This window comes from Camellia sinensis, chromosome 1 (genome assembly GCF_055761805.1).
Source record: "Camellia sinensis isolate YWXY chromosome 1, ASM5576180v1, whole genome shotgun sequence".
NCBI classification, from domain to species: Eukaryota; Viridiplantae; Streptophyta; class Magnoliopsida; order Ericales; family Theaceae; genus Camellia; species Camellia sinensis.
This window is the reverse complement of record NC_138961.1, coordinates 139,149,690-139,172,114: the sequence shown is the minus strand read 5'-3', so window position 1 is coordinate 139,172,114 and position 22,425 is coordinate 139,149,690. Positions and strand designations below refer to the sequence as shown.

Here is a 22,425-nt window from a genome sequence, read left to right as displayed (position 1 = left end):
TATAGAACATTACAAGACTTGATAGTAGCCACCCAAAAGCCGTTCAAACCACTTGTTCATTATTCTTTAGTTTCGATCAAATTATAGCTTGTTTTAGTACATTAGGACACATATATACAAGGTCTAAAAGGCTAGACCACATCATCCTTGTCACGATCCAAACCCGTCCCTAAAAGTTTTGATCATGACCGGCCAGTAATCTCTTGATTACCGAAGGCCTCTTACAGATTACAGAGAATTTATCATAATGAGGGCCTAAGCAAAAGCAAATAAAATAACAGAACGTCCATTGAGCAGTACTTAAATGCTAGGATTTTAAAACATCATGTCATAAATAGGGAGTTCACATACATAGTTCATATAAATACAAGTTCAAATCATGTAGGTATATACAAAGAGTTAACAACCCAAAATGTACATATTAGCCAAGTGTTCAATAAAAGCCACCAAAGATCTAACAAAAATATAGCATCAAAGGAACTTCTCAAAAACACAAAAGGCTCCAACTTTGGAGGTTTAACAAAACAGGTTCATCAAAAGTTTCCTGAAGCTGACCTAAGGTTGGCCTCCGAGCTGGTCACCTACATAAATATATATAAATACGGAGTGAGCAAAGCTCAGTGAGTAATAAGAGGTTCATAAGGATGAGCATATGTTTTGAAGAATAAATATACAGCATATGCACGTCTTATCCATAATCATATTCCAGAACGGCCTTGGGCTCACATAAGACGGAACGGCCTTGGGCCCAACATGATACGGAACGACCTTAGACCCAACATGATACAGAACAGCCTTAAGCCCAACATATCAACAGCCGTTCAAAACATTATAGAGTAGATAGAACATCGGCATGTCTCCATCTCCCTCGGCCCTAGGGCCGTTAGTCATAAACAATCCATCTCAGACATAACGACCTCAGGCCCATCATACATAGCAGAAATAGAACGACCTCAAGTCCATTTCATATGCTATTACTGTCCAACGCTCAATCATTCCAATCAAAACACAATTTATATAACGTATGCCATTCATGATCAAAAATACATAAATCATAAGCAAAAATAAATAAATAATACATATTGTTACACTACTATTACTCACTGTGATTTGGTCACACAATGGTCCCTTCCAGAGAGTGACCTACACATGGGGCACACACAACTTGATAAGTAATTCATCTTTTCTTAGCTTCTTCTCTTTAATCATTCTTCCTTTTCGTTCAATTTCTATTTATCATTAAGCATTTTGGAGGGATTAAACATACACATTAACAGATTCAGAAGGTCGAAAAGATGAACAGAAAACAACAATTTTCTTCAATGATTCCTGCATGTGCGGAAGACCCCCACCGCATGTGCGGAAAGGTGTGTTGCACGTGCGGCCCGCACGTGCTTTTATTTCAGATTGCTCAACTTGCTTTCCCAGTTTTCCGCACGTGCAGCTGTGCATCCCGCACGTGCGGCTGTGAGCCCCGCACGTGCAGTTCTGGGCTCTGTTGCACAGTTCGAAAATCCAACAATTTCAAGTTTTCCAAAGGCATTTCTAAGGCTCAATTCAAGCACTTTCATTTCAAAAACATGACATATGACCATAATAAACATGAAACTCAAGCTCAATTAGATCATAACTTACTTTAATTTGGCATATACAACTCTAATTTCCATATTTCCTTTATTTTTTTCATCTTTTCATATTATACATGTTTGTATATGTTTACATGAGTTCACAACATGCAAAGACTCAAGAGTAGATACAATTTCTCACAATCCAACTCAAATCAACCTCAAAATAAAGGAAACAACTCTTACATCAACCAAATGAAAGGAATCTATGTTAATTTCTTGATATTGATTCAAGCAAAATCACAACTCAAAAACCCTAACTTTTAAGAGTGTAAAAGTTTCATCTTAAGGCTTGATTTTAATCAATTAAAGGAAGATTGAGAGTATTCTAGTTGATTTATTCTTACCTTGAGCTATAATCTTGATGTCCCGCTTCAATTCCTAAATCTCCAAGCTCTAAGTTGAAATCTCTTCTTCTTCTCTCCTCTCTCTCTTCTCTTCTTTTCTCCTCTAAGTCTCCTCCAGGAGATATTTTTTGTTGAGTAGTGTTAGCTCTAAGGCTCTCATATATATGTATATTATTTAGCTTATTTGAGCCTCGGTTGGGTTTAATGAAGAATTTAGCCAAATAAATCCAATTAATTCGCCACTAATCAAATTTTTACAAAACTTCATATTGTGTTCTAAAAATCATGTTAATCATAACTGTAAAGTCGATTTCGGTTTACGGCGCCTCTAAGGCTTTTAATTTTCAATCCAAATGTTGTAATTTCAACAAATTTTCTCATAACCGACAAATATAAATTTATAAACATGTAATTCACATATTAAAATATGGAATTTCACATCAAACACATAAGCACACATATAATGAGGAAATTAAAGCATATGAAAGGATCAAGTTATTACAATCCTAGCTAGTATTATGCCGGTTGTAGTGTTAAGAAATTAAAAATAAAGCATAAAGCCACCTTTAAAATCCTAGTAAAAAGCTAGTCATCCCATGTGAAGAACTGTGATGTCTACCCTTTTTTTTTTTATTGTAATGATTATGGTTCCATAAATGAGTCAAACAAAAGTTATAATTTTTGTCAATTAAATTAATTCTTTTTCCACCATGCTTGGTCTTTTTTCAAATTACCTTCATTTCAGCTTTTGTAATTTAGAAATTATTATATAGGTGGTTTTATGTTTGGTTAATGAGCAAGCTTTTGTAAAAAAAAAAATTTGCTGTTATTCTTATTTTTTGAGCAATATAATTAGGCGTGACTGTTGTGTTTGGTATATCATAATTTTGAGACTAAGCATTTTATTACTAACATTTTAATACTGTAATTTTGTTTCATATGTTTGACAGATTGGCAACGGATGGAATGTATTTTGGGGAGCATTAAATGATTACATTTTAAATTTTTGGATATATTTTATCATAGGATTTTGTAACTTGGAAGTTTTTTTGGAATCATTGTGTATATGTGTTAAGTTTCTGATTGTAAGGGATTTATTTATGTTGGATGTTTTGGATTTGATATTTTGCTTATGCTTATAGTTTGGATACTTTGCACAATGTATTAATTTTTTTTATTGCATGTATGTGTAGAAATGATGCATAGGAAAAGTAAGTTCGGGTTTAGATTGTTTTTACAGGTTTATGAATTGAACAAGGAAATTGTAATAAAAAAAATTAAAATAATGAATTTTTGATGAGAAGTTTTTCAGTTGTTAATTTATTTTAGCAACCAAAATCTTAATTGGTCGCCAAAAGATTTGGCATTCAACAACTAATTTGTTTGGTCGCTGAAGGATGTTTTAGCAACGTTTTTGTAGGTCGCTAGAACCTAACATGGCATCTGTTTAAGACTATTTTTAGCGACTAAACATTACTTTAGGGCGATGATTTTTTGGTATTTGGCCATTAAATTATTTGGTCATTGGTTCTTTTATAAGCGCGACTGTAATTTATTTGGTCGCCAAATCATTTAATGACATGGCTTCGGCGACCTTTTTTTTTTTTTTGCATCACTAATACTTTCGGCGACGAAAAATACACTTTTGATGACTGAAAAAACGTTGCTGAAAGTCCAAATTATTGTAATGAATAAGCACATATTTTGTTTTAAATAGATGTAACATTGCTCATTATTGAGCTCATAATAAGTTCACAAACTCAAATTACACCGTTCAAGACTCGAGTAATTATTTAATGCCACATGTGCTACATGTGTTAGTAAATAAATCTTGCCACTCTTTTCCGAATATGTACAAACATAAGTTTGGAATGAACTTTTAAGGCAGTGGCTTTTTTTGGAGTGTATTGTTGGGTTTCTGTGAGCCCACTACGAAATTTATATTGATAATTTGAACTGTTTAATATGTAGCAATCGTCAATTATTTCATCACTGTAAAAATTGCGCTGATCAGATATCGATAGTTACTTAATCAGATCAAATTTATGTTAACTATAAATAAAAATTAAAAATATAATTTTTTTATGACATGCCATATGTGCACCTAGTGTTGACTTGATTTCTAACAAGCCATTTGCAAATGTTTATTATTTTAAATGTATTATTAAATTATTTTTTTAAATGATAAAGTCATACTTGATCTTTGGAGGATTGATGATTGAAGGGATAGAGAATGAATTTTAATCTTTGGAGGATTGATGATCAAAGGGATAGAGAACGAATTTGATGGGGAAAAAGATTTGCCTAGCTTCCAACGCTAGCCACATGTAAAGAGTTTAAAAAAAAAATGCATATAGCTTCGCATAACCTATTGGAAACTATAAATTATAACCTCAATAGGTAAAACGCTTCAAATGCTCAATTTGTCCCCTCCTTTAGAATTGCTCTTATCTTATACCATATTTAAATAGAATCAATTTACAAAGTGATATTCATTTTATTTGTATATACCCACTCTATTTCAAAATATTAGTTTTCTATTTCATTTTTTATTATCCTAAAATATTAATCTCTTTTTAAAAATCAAAGATTAAAATAAGAAGAATTTTTTTTTTGTCATTATTTTAAATTTATTAATAACACAAAGTATAATTATGACAATTGTTGTTCTTAAAAAAAAGGATAAATTACAAATACACCCCCAGAAGTTTGCTTAAAATAGATATTGCCCCTGTGGTTTAAAAAATTACAAATACCCCCTTATTAGAATTTTTTATTTAACAAAATTAACTAAAAAAATGAAATTCATAATTGTTCTCTTATAAAATAATACAATTACCTAAATTATTAATTAAAACATATTTTTAACATCATTAAAAACTGTTAATTGACTTGATAATTTATTAATAAAATGGGCGATTTGTTATGAAATTATAAACCTCAGGGGGTGAAATGTAATTTTCAAAACTACAGGAGGTGATTCATATTTTAATCAAATCTCAAGAGGTGTATTTGTAATTTACCCTAAAAAAATATACCACAATAATTTTGAAAAATTAATTTTTTTAAAATGTAATAATTGTACTATTAAAAAAATATTAAACTCTCTAAAAATAGCAAACTTTCTCTCATTCGGGAGACAAGGATCAAGCAATTCTATCAATACGAGACTAAGTCAATCAAAACCAGTCAGTCTAATATTCTTGAGACAGATGAAATATTAGGCTTCGTTTGGCAAGGACTTTTGTGGCTATTTTAGCCACAAAAAAAAAAATAGGCTATTTTAGCCACAACAAACAAAAATCACATCCAACCCATAATCATTACACTCTTCTCTCACAAAAAAAAGTTAAAAAAATCAAAAAGCTAAAAATCTCTTCCCAAACCAAACTTTTTAGCCCAGGATAAAATAATCAAAAAAGTCAAAAAGCTAAAAAACCAATCCACTTCCCAAACGGAGGCTAATGGTTGCCTCTTTTTGGGTGAATACTAAGGGCCCGTTTGTTTTGGGTTATGTAGATGGACGGGGATTAAGATGGTGGATGTGTTATTTAGTATTATGTTTGTTTGTAGAGTTGGAGAGGAGATTAGGATGGTAGAGGTGATATAGAGAGAGGTTGGGGAAGGGATTGAGATAGAGGTTGGGGAGATGGTATTAGAAAAATAGTGAGGGGATTAGAATTTTTTTTTATTTTTTTTTATTTTTTTATATATTGGGAATTTTTTTTATAAATATTAATGTTTAATTTTTTACATTTTTTTATTTGTTTTATTATTTTATATAAAAATAATTTAACAATTCATACACTAACAACTATCATCAAAATAAACACAATTTTATTTAATCCCCTCACTATTAATCTCTTCACTATAAATTTTCTCTATTCTACCTTTAAAAACAAACTAGGCCTAATGCTTGCCTTGATAATATAGAAGTAGTAATTTATAACAAATAATTAAAGTAAAGTAATGCTGGGGTTACCAATATCTCTGTTAAATAAATGTCAAAATATAGCACAGGTGTATAAAGCTCACACATGTAAAATTTATATTTATACAGGACGTTTGATCAAATATTTGATAAAAATATTAGACTTTGTGCTCGTTTGGTTAAGATTTTTAGACTAAAAAAACATAAAAAAAAATAAAATAAGTTATATAAGTCAATAAAACAAAATATCACTTTTTATTTATAATTATTACACTTTTTTTACAAAAGTTAAAAAAGTCTCAAAATAAAAACAAAACGGAGCTAAAAAAAATCAAACTAAAAAAATTGACTATATTAACCAATACTAAACAACTCCTTAAAATATTTCTCATTAAAGGTTTTTTCTAAAAAATAGATTAAAAGTTACTTTTTAATCAGATCATCTTTTTTTTTTACACATTTTTAAAAAAGAATTAAAATAAAATAAAAAATTAATTTTTAACCTATTTTACTAAAGTTAGAAAATACTACCATTATGTAGATTTTAGCACGATATGATATGATATGATTTGATTGACTAGAAAATGGTGGCAGTGATGATTAGTGTTGGGTGGTAAAAAAAAATTAAAAACTAAAAATGAAAATATATTTTTTTTGTTTTCATTTTTTGGCAAAATTTATAAACTGAGACCACTGATTTATAAATCAAAAATTTTACCAAACAAGTTTTTATTTGAATTTTTAAAATTTTTATAAATATAAATAGAAAATTAAAAACGTAAGTGTTACCAAATGATACATTTTTAATCAAATCATTTTTTTTTCTTACACATTTTTAAAAAAAAAATTAAAAAAAAATAAATAATTAATTTTAAACCTATTTTACTAAAGTTAGAAAATACCACCATTATGTCGATTTTAGCACGATATGATATGATATGATGTGATTTGATTTGATTGAAAATTCAACGGCCAAAACCGTTCGCGGCCTGTTAGATTCAGAAGGTGATATTACGTGCGGCCAACAAGTATTTAGAATGTACTGTAGTAGTTGTGGGAGGAACAATAAACCATGGGTTTTGCTTTGTTTGTTTGTTGCCACTGCCAGAGAATTATTATTAAAAAAACCACTGCCCGTCACGTCACGCGTGTGCCCAATGCGTAAAACTGAAAGCAATGTTCTCGCCGTACTGTTGGGAAATTTTATTTTATTTTATTTTAGATATTAGTGTTGAAAAAATTATTGGTGTTTGGCAAGTGGGTTGGGCTAAAATAGCCACAAAAAACAAAACAGGCTATTTTAGCCACAACAAACAAAACATCACATCCAATCTATAATCATTACACTCTTCTCTCACAAAAAAAAGCCAAAAAGTCAAAAAGCCAAAAAGCTCTTCCCAAACCAAGCTTTTTAGCCCAGGCTAAAATAGCCAAAAAAGCCAAAAAGTCAAAAAACCAACTCACTTCCCAAACGGAGGCTGATTAATTTTGAAACGTTATACATTAAATATAATTTTTTCATATATTTTAATTATCTAATATAAATTTATAAATTTCATTCTTTATTAATTATAATACTATTAAAATACTATACAACAGTGTCAACAATGTCATAAGCCCCACCAATAACTGCTCAGAGTTAGGTCCGATGTCTTTGTTACATCCACATAGGTTAGCTTTGTTTTTAGGTTAGGTATGGACTTTTTCTTGGGTTAGGGTTGGGTTGGTATGTGTTATATAAGGATATTTTTTGATTTTTTGATTAAAAAAATATATAAAAAAAGATATAATTTAAAATAATTTTTTTAATTTTTTACGAAAAAATATATAATAAAATATTGTAATAAAATCAAAATGATCATTACATCCTTGTTGGCTTTTTGACTTTTGGGTAGTTGAATTTAAAGGACAAAAGGGCAAAATAATAATCACTATAAGAAAAGGGAGTAAAAAACACGGAAGAATTAGCGACGGTGCGTCTCCCGTCGCAAAAAATGGTCTTTTGCGACGGCAACTTAAACCGTCGCAAATAAAGGTTTTAGCGACGGCGTTGTCCCGTCGGTAATAAAACTACGCAGATAGGGTGGTAAATGCGGAAGTATTAGCGACGGCATTTTTTACCGTCGCAAAAAAAATTGTTTTTAGACGGCATATGTTTGCTGTCGCAAATAGTAGACAATTTGCGACGGCAAATGTCCGTCGCAAAAAAAGGCTTATGAAAATGGCATCGTTTTATGAACTAATTAGTTACCATTTGCGACGGTGTAAAACGTACCGTCGCAAAAAGTAAAAAAAAAAATTGGCCCCCGCTCTTCCCTTTCATCATGTCGCTCGATCGTTTGATCCAAATCCCTAAATGTTTGAAACAAATTTTTTTTCCCCAAAATCTTCAAACGAGCTACGAAGGCGAACGACTCTCTCTGGCTAGTGGTTGTGCGGTGGTGCGGCGGCGACAACGACAGGTAGCGGTGGTCCGACGACGAGTCTCTCTCTGCATATGCTCTCTCTCTCTCTCTCTCTTTATATATATATATATATATATATAGATAAATGTATATTGATAAATCTGTAGATGAAGTTAAATTCATAAATCTGTAGATGAAGTTAAATTGATAAATCTGTAGAAAAATTCGCTTCACATATACTTGCGGGTTTGATATTCACATTTCTGATTTCAGAACTTTTCTTAAGTTTTTGAGTTACTTTTAAAAACATTTTTCATTTAATGTCAATACCAAACAATGCATTAAGATATTCTTTAGCATTTATGAGAAAACAAATTGATTATAATTAGAACGGACAATGCTATTATATAATTTAACTAATTGGTATATTAATTAATAATGCTAACTAATTGCTAATTGCTATGTTAAAAAAGAACAATGCTATATTAACTAATTGGTATATTAATTAATATATTAATAGATGATATATTATAATTTTAGAAAATTTGAATATTTGTTATTTGTATAATCAATGAGATCATAATTTTAAAATACTAATTGCTATGTAAAAAAACAACAATGCTATATTAAGTAATTGGTATATTAATTAATATATTAATAGATGATATGATATAATTTTAAAAATTTTAAATATTTGTTATTTCTATGATCAATGAGATCATAATTTTAAAATACTAATTGCTATGTTAAAAAAGAACAATGCTATATTAAGTAATTGGTATATTAATTAATATATTAATAGATGATGTGATATAATTTTAGAAATTTTAAATATTTGTTATTTGTATAATCAGTGAGATCATAATTTTAAAATAATAATATCATAACATATGTTGATACACTAATTGATATATCAATTAATGCGTATAGCATCATAGGTTGAAAAATGATCATGTTTCTTGTCTTGAGGTAATCATTCAAAAACTTTAAACAAATTTTCAGATATAATAATTAATAATAGTTTATTGAGACAAAAATGTGATCATTTAATAATTTCGAAATATTACATAAGATTATGTATGTGGTGTTCAAAATTATAATATAGACAATAATGATCCATCTTTATTAAATAATTTTTGAGACAATATATGATTAGTGTGTTTTTGTATAACTCATCTATCAAGTTTATAAATAATGCCGCATAGTATTATGGAATACTAATAATTTGGAGAATTCTACCATACACATCCATTTATCATATGCATCATTAGTTATGTCATTTTTTTTTTCTTTAGTTATGATGAATTATCTTCGTTAATTATGATATTATTTTAGTTAAGACTTATAAGATCTTTAGTTGTGCCTCATGTGGTGTTTGGTTATGATTTATTTATTTTTTTAATTATGACTCAGAAAGTATGAAATTATATCATTTTTTTCTTCAATTAATTGATCTCACGTGTTGTTGTATAAGTATTTCATTTTTTATGTTCTCCTCTCAAATCGGTAAATAACTAACTAGGATAAGACCACCTACCTATTTGAGAGAAATTGGACGGATATGCATCATGGTACATGAATACGTAGGTATTATATTTAGAGTTACTTTGATGAGATATTTTTGTGGACGTGTACAGATGATGGATAAAAGTTGGATTGATTTGCCAAATAGGATGTCGAGCGAATACATTAATGGGATTGATGAATTCCTTGTGTTTGCCTACACCAATAGGGTTGAAGGTTCGATGATCAGTTTGTCCATGTAGGAAGTGTGAGAATCGATACCATCTTGCACGAGAGGGTGTACGAGAGCATCTGATTTTGAATGGTTTTTTAAAAAAAATACAAACATTGGATTAATCATGGGGAATCTTACGTATCTCTGCATGGTAATCGAGAGAATGAAACATTAGCTAATTTAGACATTGGGGATGATATGATTGGAATCATACAAGGGGCTATGGGAAATCCACATGCTGGTACAAGTGTTGAGGGTAATGAACCACAGGGGCCTGATCCCCATGCATCTAAACCCCAGCTCGGTCCAAATGCAGAGATTGCAAAGTATTTCAAACTTCTTCAAGATGCACAAAGTGAATTGTATCCGGGTTGTCAGAAGTTCACATCTTTGTCATTCATTGTTCGACTTCTACATTTGAAGGTGCTTAATCAGTGGACAGACAAATCTGTTGACATGTTGCTTGAGTTATTGAATGAAGTATTCCCGTTGGGTGTGAAACTCCCAGACTCATATTATAAAGCTCAAAAGGTCACAACAGATTTAGGCTTCACGTATGAGACATGGGATGCATGTCCCAACAGTTGCATGTTGTTTCGAAACGAGGACACCAATCTTGATAAATGTGTCATATGCAACAGTTCTAGATGAAAATCAAATGGTGATGGTGGTTCAAATGGTCCCAACAAAGGTGGCAAATGAATAGCTGCAAAACAGATGAGGTATTTTCCTTTACAGCAAAGGTTGCAGAGGTTGTTTATGTCATCCAAGACGGCCAAGTTAATAAGATGGCATGCAAAGGAATGAACTGATGATGGTGTCTTTAGGCATCCTGCTGACTCCCTTGCATGGAAAGATTTTGACCGTCGGAATACTAACCTTAATAATGATTGTCGAAGTGTAAGGCTTGGCTTAGCATCTGATGGTTTAAACCCATTCAAGACGACGAACATAGTTCATAGCACTTGGCCTGTTGTGCTCATTCCATACAACTTGCCGCCATGGATGTGCATGAAGCAACCATTTATAATTTTATCCGTGCTTATTGACGGCCCAAAAGGACCTGGTGACAAGATTGATGTGTATATGCAACCGTTGATTGAGGAGTTGAAAGAACTATGGGATGAGGGTGTGTCAACATTTGATGCATCAACAAATCAAATGTTTCAAATGCATGCAGCTTTACTGTGGACAATTAGTGATTTTCCTGCATATGCAAACTTGTCAGGATGAAGCACTAAAGGCGAATATGCATGTCCTTGTTGCAATAAGGAAACTACATCGTGTTTGTTGAAGCATAGTAGGAAACAGTCATACTTGGGCCATTGCAGATTTTTACCTATTGGCCATAAATTCCGGAAGGATAAAGTATCATTTGATGGTGGTCGGGAAGTTAGACTCAAACCAAAATTGTTGTCTGGAACTGAGATGTTGTTACAATTAGAATCTGAGGGTATTTTAACCCAATACAAGAGGGATGACCTTAAGGAGGGGCATAGGAGACAGGTAGAGAAGGAGAAAGCTGGACATCGCACCCATAACTGGAAGAAAAAGAATATCTTTTATGAACTGCCATATTGGGAGCACAATCTAATAAGACACAACCTCGATGTGATGCATATAGAGAAGAATGTTTGTGACAATGTGTTGTGGACAATATTAGGGGTAGCAAGAAAATCGAAGGATGGTGTTAATGCTTGGCGTGATTTACAAGATATGAATATTAGAAAACCCCTACATTTGCAGCTAAGAGGGTCGAATAAAGCCTATTTACCACCAACACAATTCACGATGACCAAGGATGAGAAAGATTTGTTCTTGAAAGTGTTGAAGGAAGTAAAAGTTCCCGACGAGTATTCATCCAATATATCACGTCGTGTTCGCTCAGATGATAGAAGTATTGGGGGCCTTAAGAGAGTTGATGATTTTCTCAACTCTGAGGTTTTAGCCGAGATGATTTACCCCGGCTAAAAGAGTTGATGATTTGCTCTACTTTGAGATTTTAGCCGAGATGATTTACCCCGGCTAAAAGAGTTGATGGTTTGCTCAACTCTAAGTCTTCAACCGAGATATCTTATCCCGGCTGAGGAGTTTATGATTTGCTCAACTCTAGCTTTAGCTGAGATGCTCTACCCCGGCTAGAATAACGCGGATTTAATTAACCGTGATGTTATATCACGGCAACCAGGGTTGGCAATTTATACAACTCTCGTATTTTTGCCGAGATATTTTGTTTGCTCTATTCGACTGTCTCATACCGAGCAAGAATAGCGCGGTTGCAAGATGAACAACAGCAGACATTAACAGAACTATTAAGTGAAATGTAAACTTTTCATTGATGAAGAAATGAAGTACATATGGTGGGGCAGGCAGCCCGGTTACATTTCCAAAAATAAAAATAAAAATAAAATAAAAAAATTGAACTAAACCAACGGGGAAAGATCAGCGAAATCGTCCCCGATGCCCTCCGCGGCAGCCTCCAAATTAACCGTGGAGGAGATTTCTCGGGCACCCGACTCAACCTGGCCGGCCTCCTTTGGGCGGCCTTATTCCTCGGCATTCTCCTCGGCGTCATGCTCAACTTTTTCCTCGGCCTCCTTTTGTAGCGCATTGAAGACTTCGTTCGCATATAGCACCATGTAGGCTGGAAAGAAGGAAGCGGTGGGAGAGGTAAACACGTCGGTTCCAGATCCTTGGTCGAGCTGTTCACAAGCAGCCTTCTAACCGGACTTAAAGAATATGTCCTTGGTGGCCTCAACTTGCTTGGTGTAGCTGTCTTCGGCCTCCTTGAAATCGAGATTGTTTGTCGCGTCCACTTCATCTTTCCTTGATTGCTTTAATGCTTCCAGCTCGACCCGGAGAGCGTCTCTTTCATTCTCGATGGATCCAATTTGGCCAAGCAATTTGGAGTTGTTCGCGTTGGCAATCTCCAACGAAGCTTTTGACCACCCCAGCTCGATTTCCAGATGCTTGACCTGATTGACGGCATTGGTCACCTTTTGCCGGAGTTTATGAATTCGATCCATCACAAGATGTTGTTTCTGGATGGCCTGCAAGAGGACGTGTTAGAGTTCAGATAAGAGTAACGTTGAAAACACTTGAACAAATTTAAATAAACGTGCAGAGTTCTTACCCAGGTTATAGATTTAACTGAGGACTTCACGAGCCAGGTGTCGGGCACGTGGTCGCTGCCGGTCATGTGACTCAGCAGGTGTAATGCTTTTGGCAGGTCAAAAGACAGGAGATGTTCTTTATCGCCTTTGACTGAGGCGTTGGTCAGAATCTCCTTACCCCAGTGCTTCAACTGTGGCTGCCATAGGGGCGTTGGCTCAGATGCCTCTGCTGTTTGCTCGGTGCTCAGCTCTACAACGAGCTCGGCTGTTGGATCGGCGGACCGAGGCCATTTTCCGACTCGGCGACTTTCCTTGTTGGTTTACGCCATGGTGGTCGACGCCAATGCAATCACGGCCCCAGATGTTTAACCGGTAGTCGAAGCACAAGAGGGATGCTCGGCAACTCGGTGGATGTGGCTGTGATGAGATTCTTGATACGGCTCCGTTTGGCCATCTCCTCTTCCTCGGTTAGCCAGATTAGGGACACATCTGGTAGTGTTGGATCAAGCGGTGGGGATGGTGCTCGTAGAAAGTTTGTGACTCTACTTCTGCGGGGAGCCGAGTATCGGTAGCTCGGTACGTAACCGAGAAGGTCGTGGTAATCTCGGTGACGATACCACAGCATGGCTCTAATGGCAGCCTCGTTTGGGTTGAAGTAATTCGCTTGCAAAGCCTCAATAGCTGCAAGGAAAAAAAGCCATTAGTACAAAAAGGTAAAGGAAGGTAATTTGACCGATCAGTGAGCACGGCTTACATGTCAAACCAAAGTTCTTGCTAATGTACCAGCCGGGCACATCGGCCGTTTCATAATTCCCAGATACCAAACAAAAGTCATCATCATGCATATCCTTATCTGGGGTGTCGGTTACAAGCTTTTCCTTTTTCGGTCTAATCTTCAAATAGTAATTAAACCTGTCGGCTGTATGCCTGAGGGTGTATTGGCGTAAAATCTCAGTCAATCCTAGGTTCAGGCCAGGCCAGTTGTTTAGCTCGGCTACCCTGTTTATTATTCTGAAGGTGTTTGTTGAAACTTCTGTTGGCGCTAGCCCGGTACACCTCAAGAACTCACACATTAGAGGCTAAACCGGGAAGCGTAAGCCTCCCTCGATTATAGACAGCACGGTGAAGGGGCATTGATCCAGTCTACCCTAAGGGGTGGTGTCTTCTACACCGAGCTCAAGATGGACATCTGCAGGGACATCATATTCCTCCCGGAACACGGCAAGTGCGCCCGGCGTGTCAACTAGGAAGCGGTAACGCCCCATGTGAACCTGGCTGGTTCCAGCTCGATTATGTTGGTTTGGCAGAGTTTCGTGCGATGGCTGCTTGGCCTTTGAGAGCCCTAGTGTGGGTGTCTGGTCTACTAGGACGCTTTAATAAAAGGCAAGTATAAGTGATAGCGCGGTCGCGCAAACAAGCTCGGCTTTAGCCCAGACACTAGCTGTGCGACATTACTCGGTAGCTCAGTCGCTCAAGCGGACTAGATATTAGCCCGGTCGAGCGGCCTCACGTTCTTTTAGCTTGGTTTCTACCAAGTCTTACAAACTTGCAACTTGTTCAGTTTTTGTATTTTTTGGGATCAAATGAAGACCTAAAGCCTGGTCTGCCCCAGATCCTCGCGTGTTCATCACAGAAGATGATGAACAGTTGAGGGAGGTGGGCAATGGTGGTTTTTGGGGGCTACATCCTAAGTTAACTACATTCGAAGTCCTACTATTACCATGCCCTAGACTAAACTATGACAATCACAGGCCTAGTTGTACAAAAAGAACGTGAGTAATAGAGGAAGAGCGGAGAAGAGTCGAAGACTTACAGGCTAGGGCTCGGAAGGTGGCTTGAAGCGGTGGAACGGGGGCCCTAGCGACAGTGAAAGTGTGGAATGTGCTTGCATGGATGCTCTGATCTCAATAGGATGAGTGAGGGCGAGAGCTCTCGATCATAGGGTTGTTTTATAGGTGAAGACAAACAGAACAAGAAGGGGAATGAGATGAGGGACGACGGTTATAAGTAGGGAAAAAGAAGAAGCAAAATTTGAACATGAAGAGGTGGAAGGGTTGGCTGTTCAAGGCCAATGAATGAATAACGCGTGTCTGTAATGACGGTGGTGTTAGTACTAAAAACACAGGTTGGCAAGTCGAGGCGCCGACCGAGCAAGTCAAGAGACCGGGCATGGGGATTAGCGCGGTTAATGTCTTGCGGAGTAAGGTTGGGTAGAGGATCGACCCCGGCCGGGGCATGTAATCCCAGTCACGCTAGCACGAACGGAATTAAGGCCTCATTTGGGATGCTTCTGTTTTAGCCAAAAAGTTACCAAAAAAGCCAAAAAGTCACCCTAAAAACCTATATACACTAGCTGCACGTGAAGGATGCCAGATGTAGTGTAAATTGATCGTTTTGCCCCTCTTTTATTTTGTTTATCTCATTTTCACCCCTGCCTTTATGTCAAACATTGATGGGGATATCAGCAGACCTACTCTCCCACAGGGTGTAGTAGCTACGGCTGTGCAGCTACATCAAACGGTGAAGATGAAGATGACCCTTCGTTCAAGGCTGGATCATAGTAAAAGCTCTGATCTGAAGAGAAAGAGGAACCAAGAGACGACGATAGTCCGCCAAGGCAAATGGAAAAGCAGTCCCTCCTCCAACGATCCCCCCAACTGCAGGTATGCTCTCGCTCTCGCTCTCTCTCTCTCTGTCTCTCTCTCTTCAGCCTCTCTTGTTTCTATTTCGCTATGGGTTCCTAACCGTCGTACGCTCTGTTTGGTTTGTATGTATGTATGAACTCTCTCTCTCTCTCTCTCTCGCACTCTCTCTGTCTGTGTGTGTGTGTCTGTCGCTCTGTCTGACCATTGTCGTTTTCCAATTTGTCTTCAACATTCGAGTTGGGTAAATTTTTTCAGAAACTGGCCTATTATGTTGGGGGTTTTAGGGTTTCTTTCACGTACCGGAAATAGACAATATTACAGGTTGTCCGTTGGTGGGGAGGTGTGGATCTCATAACCATGACCTCTCTGCTCTGGTTTTTGTATATGTGCACAGTCTGCCCTCTCTCCCTCTCGCTCTCTATTTATCTTTGTCGCTGTGTGTGTGTATCAACCGTTGCCTATTTCATACGCATTATGTGTTCTACAACCAAAAATGACAACGCTTTTTTGGGGGGGATTAACAACAAAGTCCCCTAAATACGATGAAGTATTATGATTAATTTTCCCCTAACAAGAAAGCCCCCTTAATAGGACGAAGTAGTCTGTATTAATAGAACAAGTTTGAAGTATTCTGTCTGTCTCTGTGGTTATAATTGTGCAATACGTTGACATGAAATTTTCATTTATACTATTCCTATAAATTTGGTGAAATTAGCTACAAATGCCACCATTGTGATTCCTACGAACACATCACAATAAAGTTGGTGAATAATTGGTCATTTTCTTTTCGTTTATGTGGCAGTTTGGTTGTTCCTGTTAATCTGTTGAGTAAGGTGGATTCAATCCCTATAATGAAAAATGAGGGGGGAGAAAAAAGAAAATTTGTCACTAGAAAACAACGAATCATACGAATTTCCACAACAAACTCATCTTCCATATGTCTCAGTGTTTAAACAATGTACTTCAGCAAAAGATTTTTAATCTGTTCAAGGTAATGTTGACTTTTATGTGTTTAAAATTTTCACAAATGTTTAATTTGTTTCAAATTTTTAAACTGTTTAAGATTTCTGTTTAAGGTCATCTGTTTAAGGTAAGGTAATGTATGCATTTGATGGAGCTATATTTTTAGGTAATCTGTTTAAGGTTTTTAATCTGTTTAAAATTTGTAATCTGTTTGCATGCGTTTAAGATTTTTAATCTGTTTAAGGTTATTTGTTTAAGGTAAGGTCATGGAGCTGTATTTTAAATTCACAAAATAGTATAAAGGTCTTCATTTTTCTGCTTGACGCTTTCTTATTTTTCATTTTTCTGCTTCACGCTTGCCTCATAGTGTTCATGGAAATGTGATACGATTGTTAAAAAGTGCTAAATAGATGGAACATAGACATGAATTCAGTAGTTGTATAACTGTGAAGTTGGTGAGCATGATTTCCATGATCAGGATGTTTGTGTAACATCTATTCAAGTACTTTTTGTAGATCTTTATGCATATACATATGTATGAATATAGTCTATTTCTTTCTAATCTAATACACATGTACATACATATATATGTAAATGTGCATATATTTTAACATGACATAACATTCTATTTCTTTCTAATATAAGACACAAGTTTGTAGTTTCAAAAAAATCCTGGTATGAGTTTGACATTCCGTTGAGTTGCTTCAGTCTTTAGTAATCGCCATGTTGGTTGATGCAAACCATTGTGCTGCTTGGTACATAGTTGCCTTAGGGGCTATTTGGGAAGTGATTTGGCCGGCTATTATAGCCTAAAAAATTTTTTAGCCAAAAAGCCATTTTGCAAGCTTTTTTTTAAAAAAAAAAAAAGGCCTGCACAGCGGCAGTGTAGGCTATGCCTACACTGTCAGCTACAAAATTTGATTTTTAGATGGTAAATTACGATTTTATCCCTTGACAACAATTTAAAAAAAATATATTTTTAGGGGCAAATTTGTCATTCTAATTTCAAACATCATTTCAACACATTTTTCAATACAACAACTCAAATAAAATTCATCTCAACTTCCCAAACACAAAAACTAAAATAGCCTACTAAAATAGCCAAAAAGCCAAATAGCCTACTAAAATAGCCACTTCCCAAACGAGGCCTTAATATATTGACCTCAAAATCGCGTTGGCTTTGCTTAACTACTGTATTTCCTGAAAAATATCAGTTGGCTTCTTGTGGTTATGCCTTAATTAACATTGTCCTAAATACAATAAAACTGCTAATCCAAGGATGACTTTGACTTGTAATGCTATCAATATGTGGTTAATGCTATGGTGGGATCTTATGTTATTATGTTGCCTTCATACCTAGCTAGTTTTTTGAGACTGCAAATTTTAATGTTGCCCAAATAGACGCCTCAGCACAATGTTTCCTAAAATGATAGATTAATTGCATCAGTATGTGTGCATGGCCATTCCAGCGTGATGAATGGTTGTCTTTCTGCATGGTAATTGATTGACGATTTTCCATTTCTCCCATTTCAAAGAGGTTAATTGCATCAGTATGTGTGCATGGCTATCAAAGAGGTTTCTTCTGATGTGTGTCATGTGCTATTTTGGTATTATTGGTTTGCCATGATTCTGTTTTTTTTTTTTTTACTTTTATTTTCAAGCTCTTTGCTTGTTGTATGTTGAATCATGATTAATATTTTAATTTCTCAGTTTTAAATCTGTCATAACAAAGCACAAGTGTAAATCATGTTCACATTATGAAAGGCAAGAAAAAGTCTGAGACACTTGACAACTCATTCAACTTATGAAGTACTGACACTTCAAAATAGATGTGTTTGTGTCGGCACCAACATGCTAGGGATACATCTCTGTGTTGGACACGTCACGTGGAATGACTTATTTGTTTTTTTTAACTACACAGTTCACAGATGCATGTGTCCTATGTTTAAACATGGCTCAAATCATATTTGTGATCTTTTTTATATGATTTAGAAAGATGCATTAAGATCAAACTAAAATATATAGAAACAAAGAGAGGAAACTGAGAAAGTAAAAATACACCTACATAAATTAATGCCTTTTATATCAGTGTCTCCTAAATTTATATTTATATACATAGCAATGGAAATTTAAAAAAAAACAAAAAGATTTCTTTTGCTGTATTTCTGTCTTGTCATGTCGGTATCTTAGTTTTTTACAAAATTCCTGTCTTTGCCTCTGCGCTTCTTAGCATTCAACCACTTGCACATAAATGACTAGGGAAGCAATCCTATTCAAAATGGAAGAATATATGTTCCCTTTTGTAAATATAATGTTGTGTTTTGTTTACACAATACACTTATCCCATACCATAAGTGTCACACCCGTTTACCTGTTTTGTTGTGCTTGTCATGTCATCGAACACGTCATCACAGAGTACATGGCCTCGTTTATGTCTACTGTGACATCAACACAACCAGGCCCTATGTGTGCTTGTGGGTACGGGCATTGTGTGGTCAAGATTTCTCGGTTCGCCAAAAATCCAGGACGTGCGTACTACCAATGCCCTCGTGGAGTGGTGAGTACAAGCACCTTCACCTTCTTTGGGATTATTACCTTGTCAAATCGTCACTAATAATTTCAAAACTTTTTTTAACCTCAGCCATGTGTCAATTGGATTGGGTGGTGTGACGAATATGGCCGACAAACGGCTGCTGAGAATGACAGAGACAATGTTCGTCGTTTTGAGGCGCGTTTGATTGACATTGAACAGAGTCTGCGTGTACTTAAAGTTGTCACATGTTTTTTGTCCATCATCGTCGCTATCTTGTTGTTTCGTATGTAATATATGTATCAGTGTTTACATGGTTACTGTACTATGGTTTTCGTATGTGATATATGTATCCGCGTGTTGCTTGTTATCGTACTATGCTTTCCTTATGTAATATATTACTTATCCGTGTCATTTTACTATTGCATATGTGTTGGACAAACATAATAACATATGGTTAACATAACTACAAGTAATGCACACAACAAACTAATAAGTAATGCAAATTATAATGTTCTATAGTCGCATGGCTTCAACTCGATCCGGCTCTCGTACCCCTTCCGGGAAAAGGAAGGGCCCAAAACCTTATCACAAAGCCAATTGGGACTGGGAGAACACACGTATCAACTTGGAACTTGTTGTCAAGGAAATAGATGCAGGTAACAGGCCGCACATGTCAATAAATCCGAATGGGTACCGGTCTTTGGCTAAAACTTTTGAGGTAGCGACTGGGTTGACACATAGCATGAAACAACTGAAAAATAGGTACAACCATCTAAAGGCGGAGTGGCGTGCATGGTCGAAGCTAATGGATAGCCGCAAAGGCCCCACTGGAATTGCGTTCGACCAAGAGACTGGCTTGATCAATGCGTCGGATGAATGGTGGGCTACAATGGAGAAGGTAACGACTTGAACTCATGTTTACATAATTTTGTGTTTCATAATGTCGTTGAAATTGAATCTGCTGCAATTCAAATATTCATAGTGACATGTTGAATTCAAATACATTTGATTGTACGTCTCAAGTAGGCATACCAAACAAGACTATTTACATCTGAAGTGCTAAATTGCATAATTTCGGGAACCTCGTACCAGATATATGTACAGTTCAATGCTGATTGACAGAATATAATGATGCTCACTTTGTGGTTACACTAGTTTTGGCATGACATGTCATGCGTTTTTTGTAAAACCTTTGTTTGATCTTCTTGAAAACTTTCCTCAGCATCTCAGTAATGTTGAAATGTATAATTGTCAAGAGTTGATTTCACTTTTTACTTTGTGGTTGCCTAGACCGTCTTTGCCTTCATACCTTAATTTTTCTTTCACAATTGGATCTATCATGATGTGTTTTTCTGTTTCACTGCTTTCCCCATTTTCTGTCATTGATGTAATGAACTCCAACAATGTGTAATGAATGACGACAACATATGCTTATATTTTTAAAAGCCTATACTGTAAGATCCTGGGAATTACAATTTCACTTTGCTATCATATAATAATCTGTCCAAAAAAATAATAATCTGTTACAATAATCTATCCAGTAAAATTTTCCTGGACAGATTACATGAACCCTTATCTGTCCACTAGAACCCTCTTATATCGCCTTGTTGGTTTTATTGGTTCTTCTTGGGGGGGGGGGGGGGGTTAGGCCTTGTCTCATCTTGGTTTGTCTCATTTCTGGATTTGGTAAATTGGTTATCTGAGAATTCAGAATAGTATTAATGGTTTTGGCACTTTGAATTATGGGTTTTACTAATTTGTTAGTTTTGGGGAGTTGAAACAGCTGGGTTTTAAAGTATTTGTCACTTTGTGGGATTGCGTATATGCAATTTTGATCATTTCTGCGGATTAGATCTTCCATTAGATATGCCCTATTATGAATATTTTTTTTATATACTTGTGTTGAACATTGTTCCTGGACAGATTATATCAAAAATATGTCTGGACAGATTATATCAAAAATATGTCTGGGCAGATTATCCCTGTCTGGACATAATTCCTGTCTGGACAGATTATAACAGATTGTATCAGATTTGATTTAATAAAATAATATTACCTGTTAGCAATATGTAATCATAGAATTGCCCAGACAGTTGGACAGATCTGTTATTGGGCAGGACTATCCAGACAAATTTGTTATTCATAATGCCTGATTAATGCTTACTGAATGTTGGTAGTTTAAAATTTTTTTGGTTCATTCATAATGCACAGATTCCCAGATTCATAAGTTATTCATTTTGGTAATGGTGTACTCCCATTGTATTGTATTACAGGTTGACAAAGAGTGTTGCAAGTTTAGAACAAAGAGATTGGATCATGAGGAATTAATGCGTCGTGTTTTCACGGGGGCTGCGGCAACGGGAAAAAATGCTTGGACGCCTGGTGAGATGCGGAACCAGCTAGAGGTGGAAGGGGAGTCCGATAGTGCAGACTTCTCTACAAACAGCAATGAATTGGGTGCCTCTGAAACTGCAAACTTGATGAAATCTGCAAACATTACCGCATCCAGTAGTGGTAGCAAAAGGAGGCACTCATCTGTCACAGCCGTGCAGAAGAAACGAATCACCGGGGCAGAAGCATTGGCAACAAGCATGGATGATTTGGTGAATTCGGTGAAGACACAAAGTAAGGAACTCACTGTTAACCATGTTGTCGATGGACAAAGTGTCGCTATGGCCGAAGCTGTCCGACGTCTTTATGAAATTCAAGGACTTGAACAAACTAATCCACTGCTCCATTTCGGTATTTCCCTTATGGAGGTGCCCAATAATAGGGAGATGGTTATGAGTATTCCTTCCGATGAAGGCATTATCAGCTGGCTCCAGGTGAAGCAACAAGACAAAAAGAGGACGACAGCAGCTCCAACTCTTACAAGCATATTGCGCAATCAAGGACTACATTTCTAACTATGCTTTGTGTTGGACTTGTTATGGGTTATGTGTTGGACTTCTTTTCGCTTATTCGTTGGACTTCGCTTATATTTGGTAAAGGGCAGCGTTTTAATGAAATGCTTTGTGTTGGACTTCTTTTCAAACTTGTTTGTTTTGTATTTGCTAATGACATGATGTTTTCAACTATGCTTTGTAAGGAGAATTGGTAGGGAGATGGTTATGCTATTCCTTTTC

General features: G+C 35.7%; 1 protein-coding gene and 1 long non-coding RNA gene across 2 annotated transcripts; one reads left to right on the top strand and one right to left on the bottom strand.

Moving 5' to 3' along the window:
- Positions 1-299: 299 nt before the first annotated feature.
- LOC114306569 (uncharacterized) lies at positions 300-2,105 on the bottom strand. The gene is made up of 3 exons (XR_003644733.2): positions 1,973-2,105; positions 1,105-1,143; positions 300-581 (listed from the first exon to the last, which is right to left on the bottom strand). It is a non-coding gene; the product is annotated as an uncharacterized LOC114306569 (long non-coding RNA).
- A 13,452-nt stretch (positions 2,106-15,557) lies between these two features.
- LOC145820074 (L10-interacting MYB domain-containing protein-like) lies at positions 15,558-22,206 on the top strand. Its single transcript, XM_082914628.1, has 3 exons — positions 15,558-15,822; positions 19,820-20,198; positions 21,574-22,206. The coding sequence occupies exons 1-3, from the start codon at positions 15,599-15,601 to the stop codon at positions 22,204-22,206; spliced, it is 1,236 nt and encodes a 411-aa protein (XP_082770754.1). The 5' UTR covers positions 15,558-15,598.
- Positions 22,207-22,425: the final 219 nt, after the last annotated feature.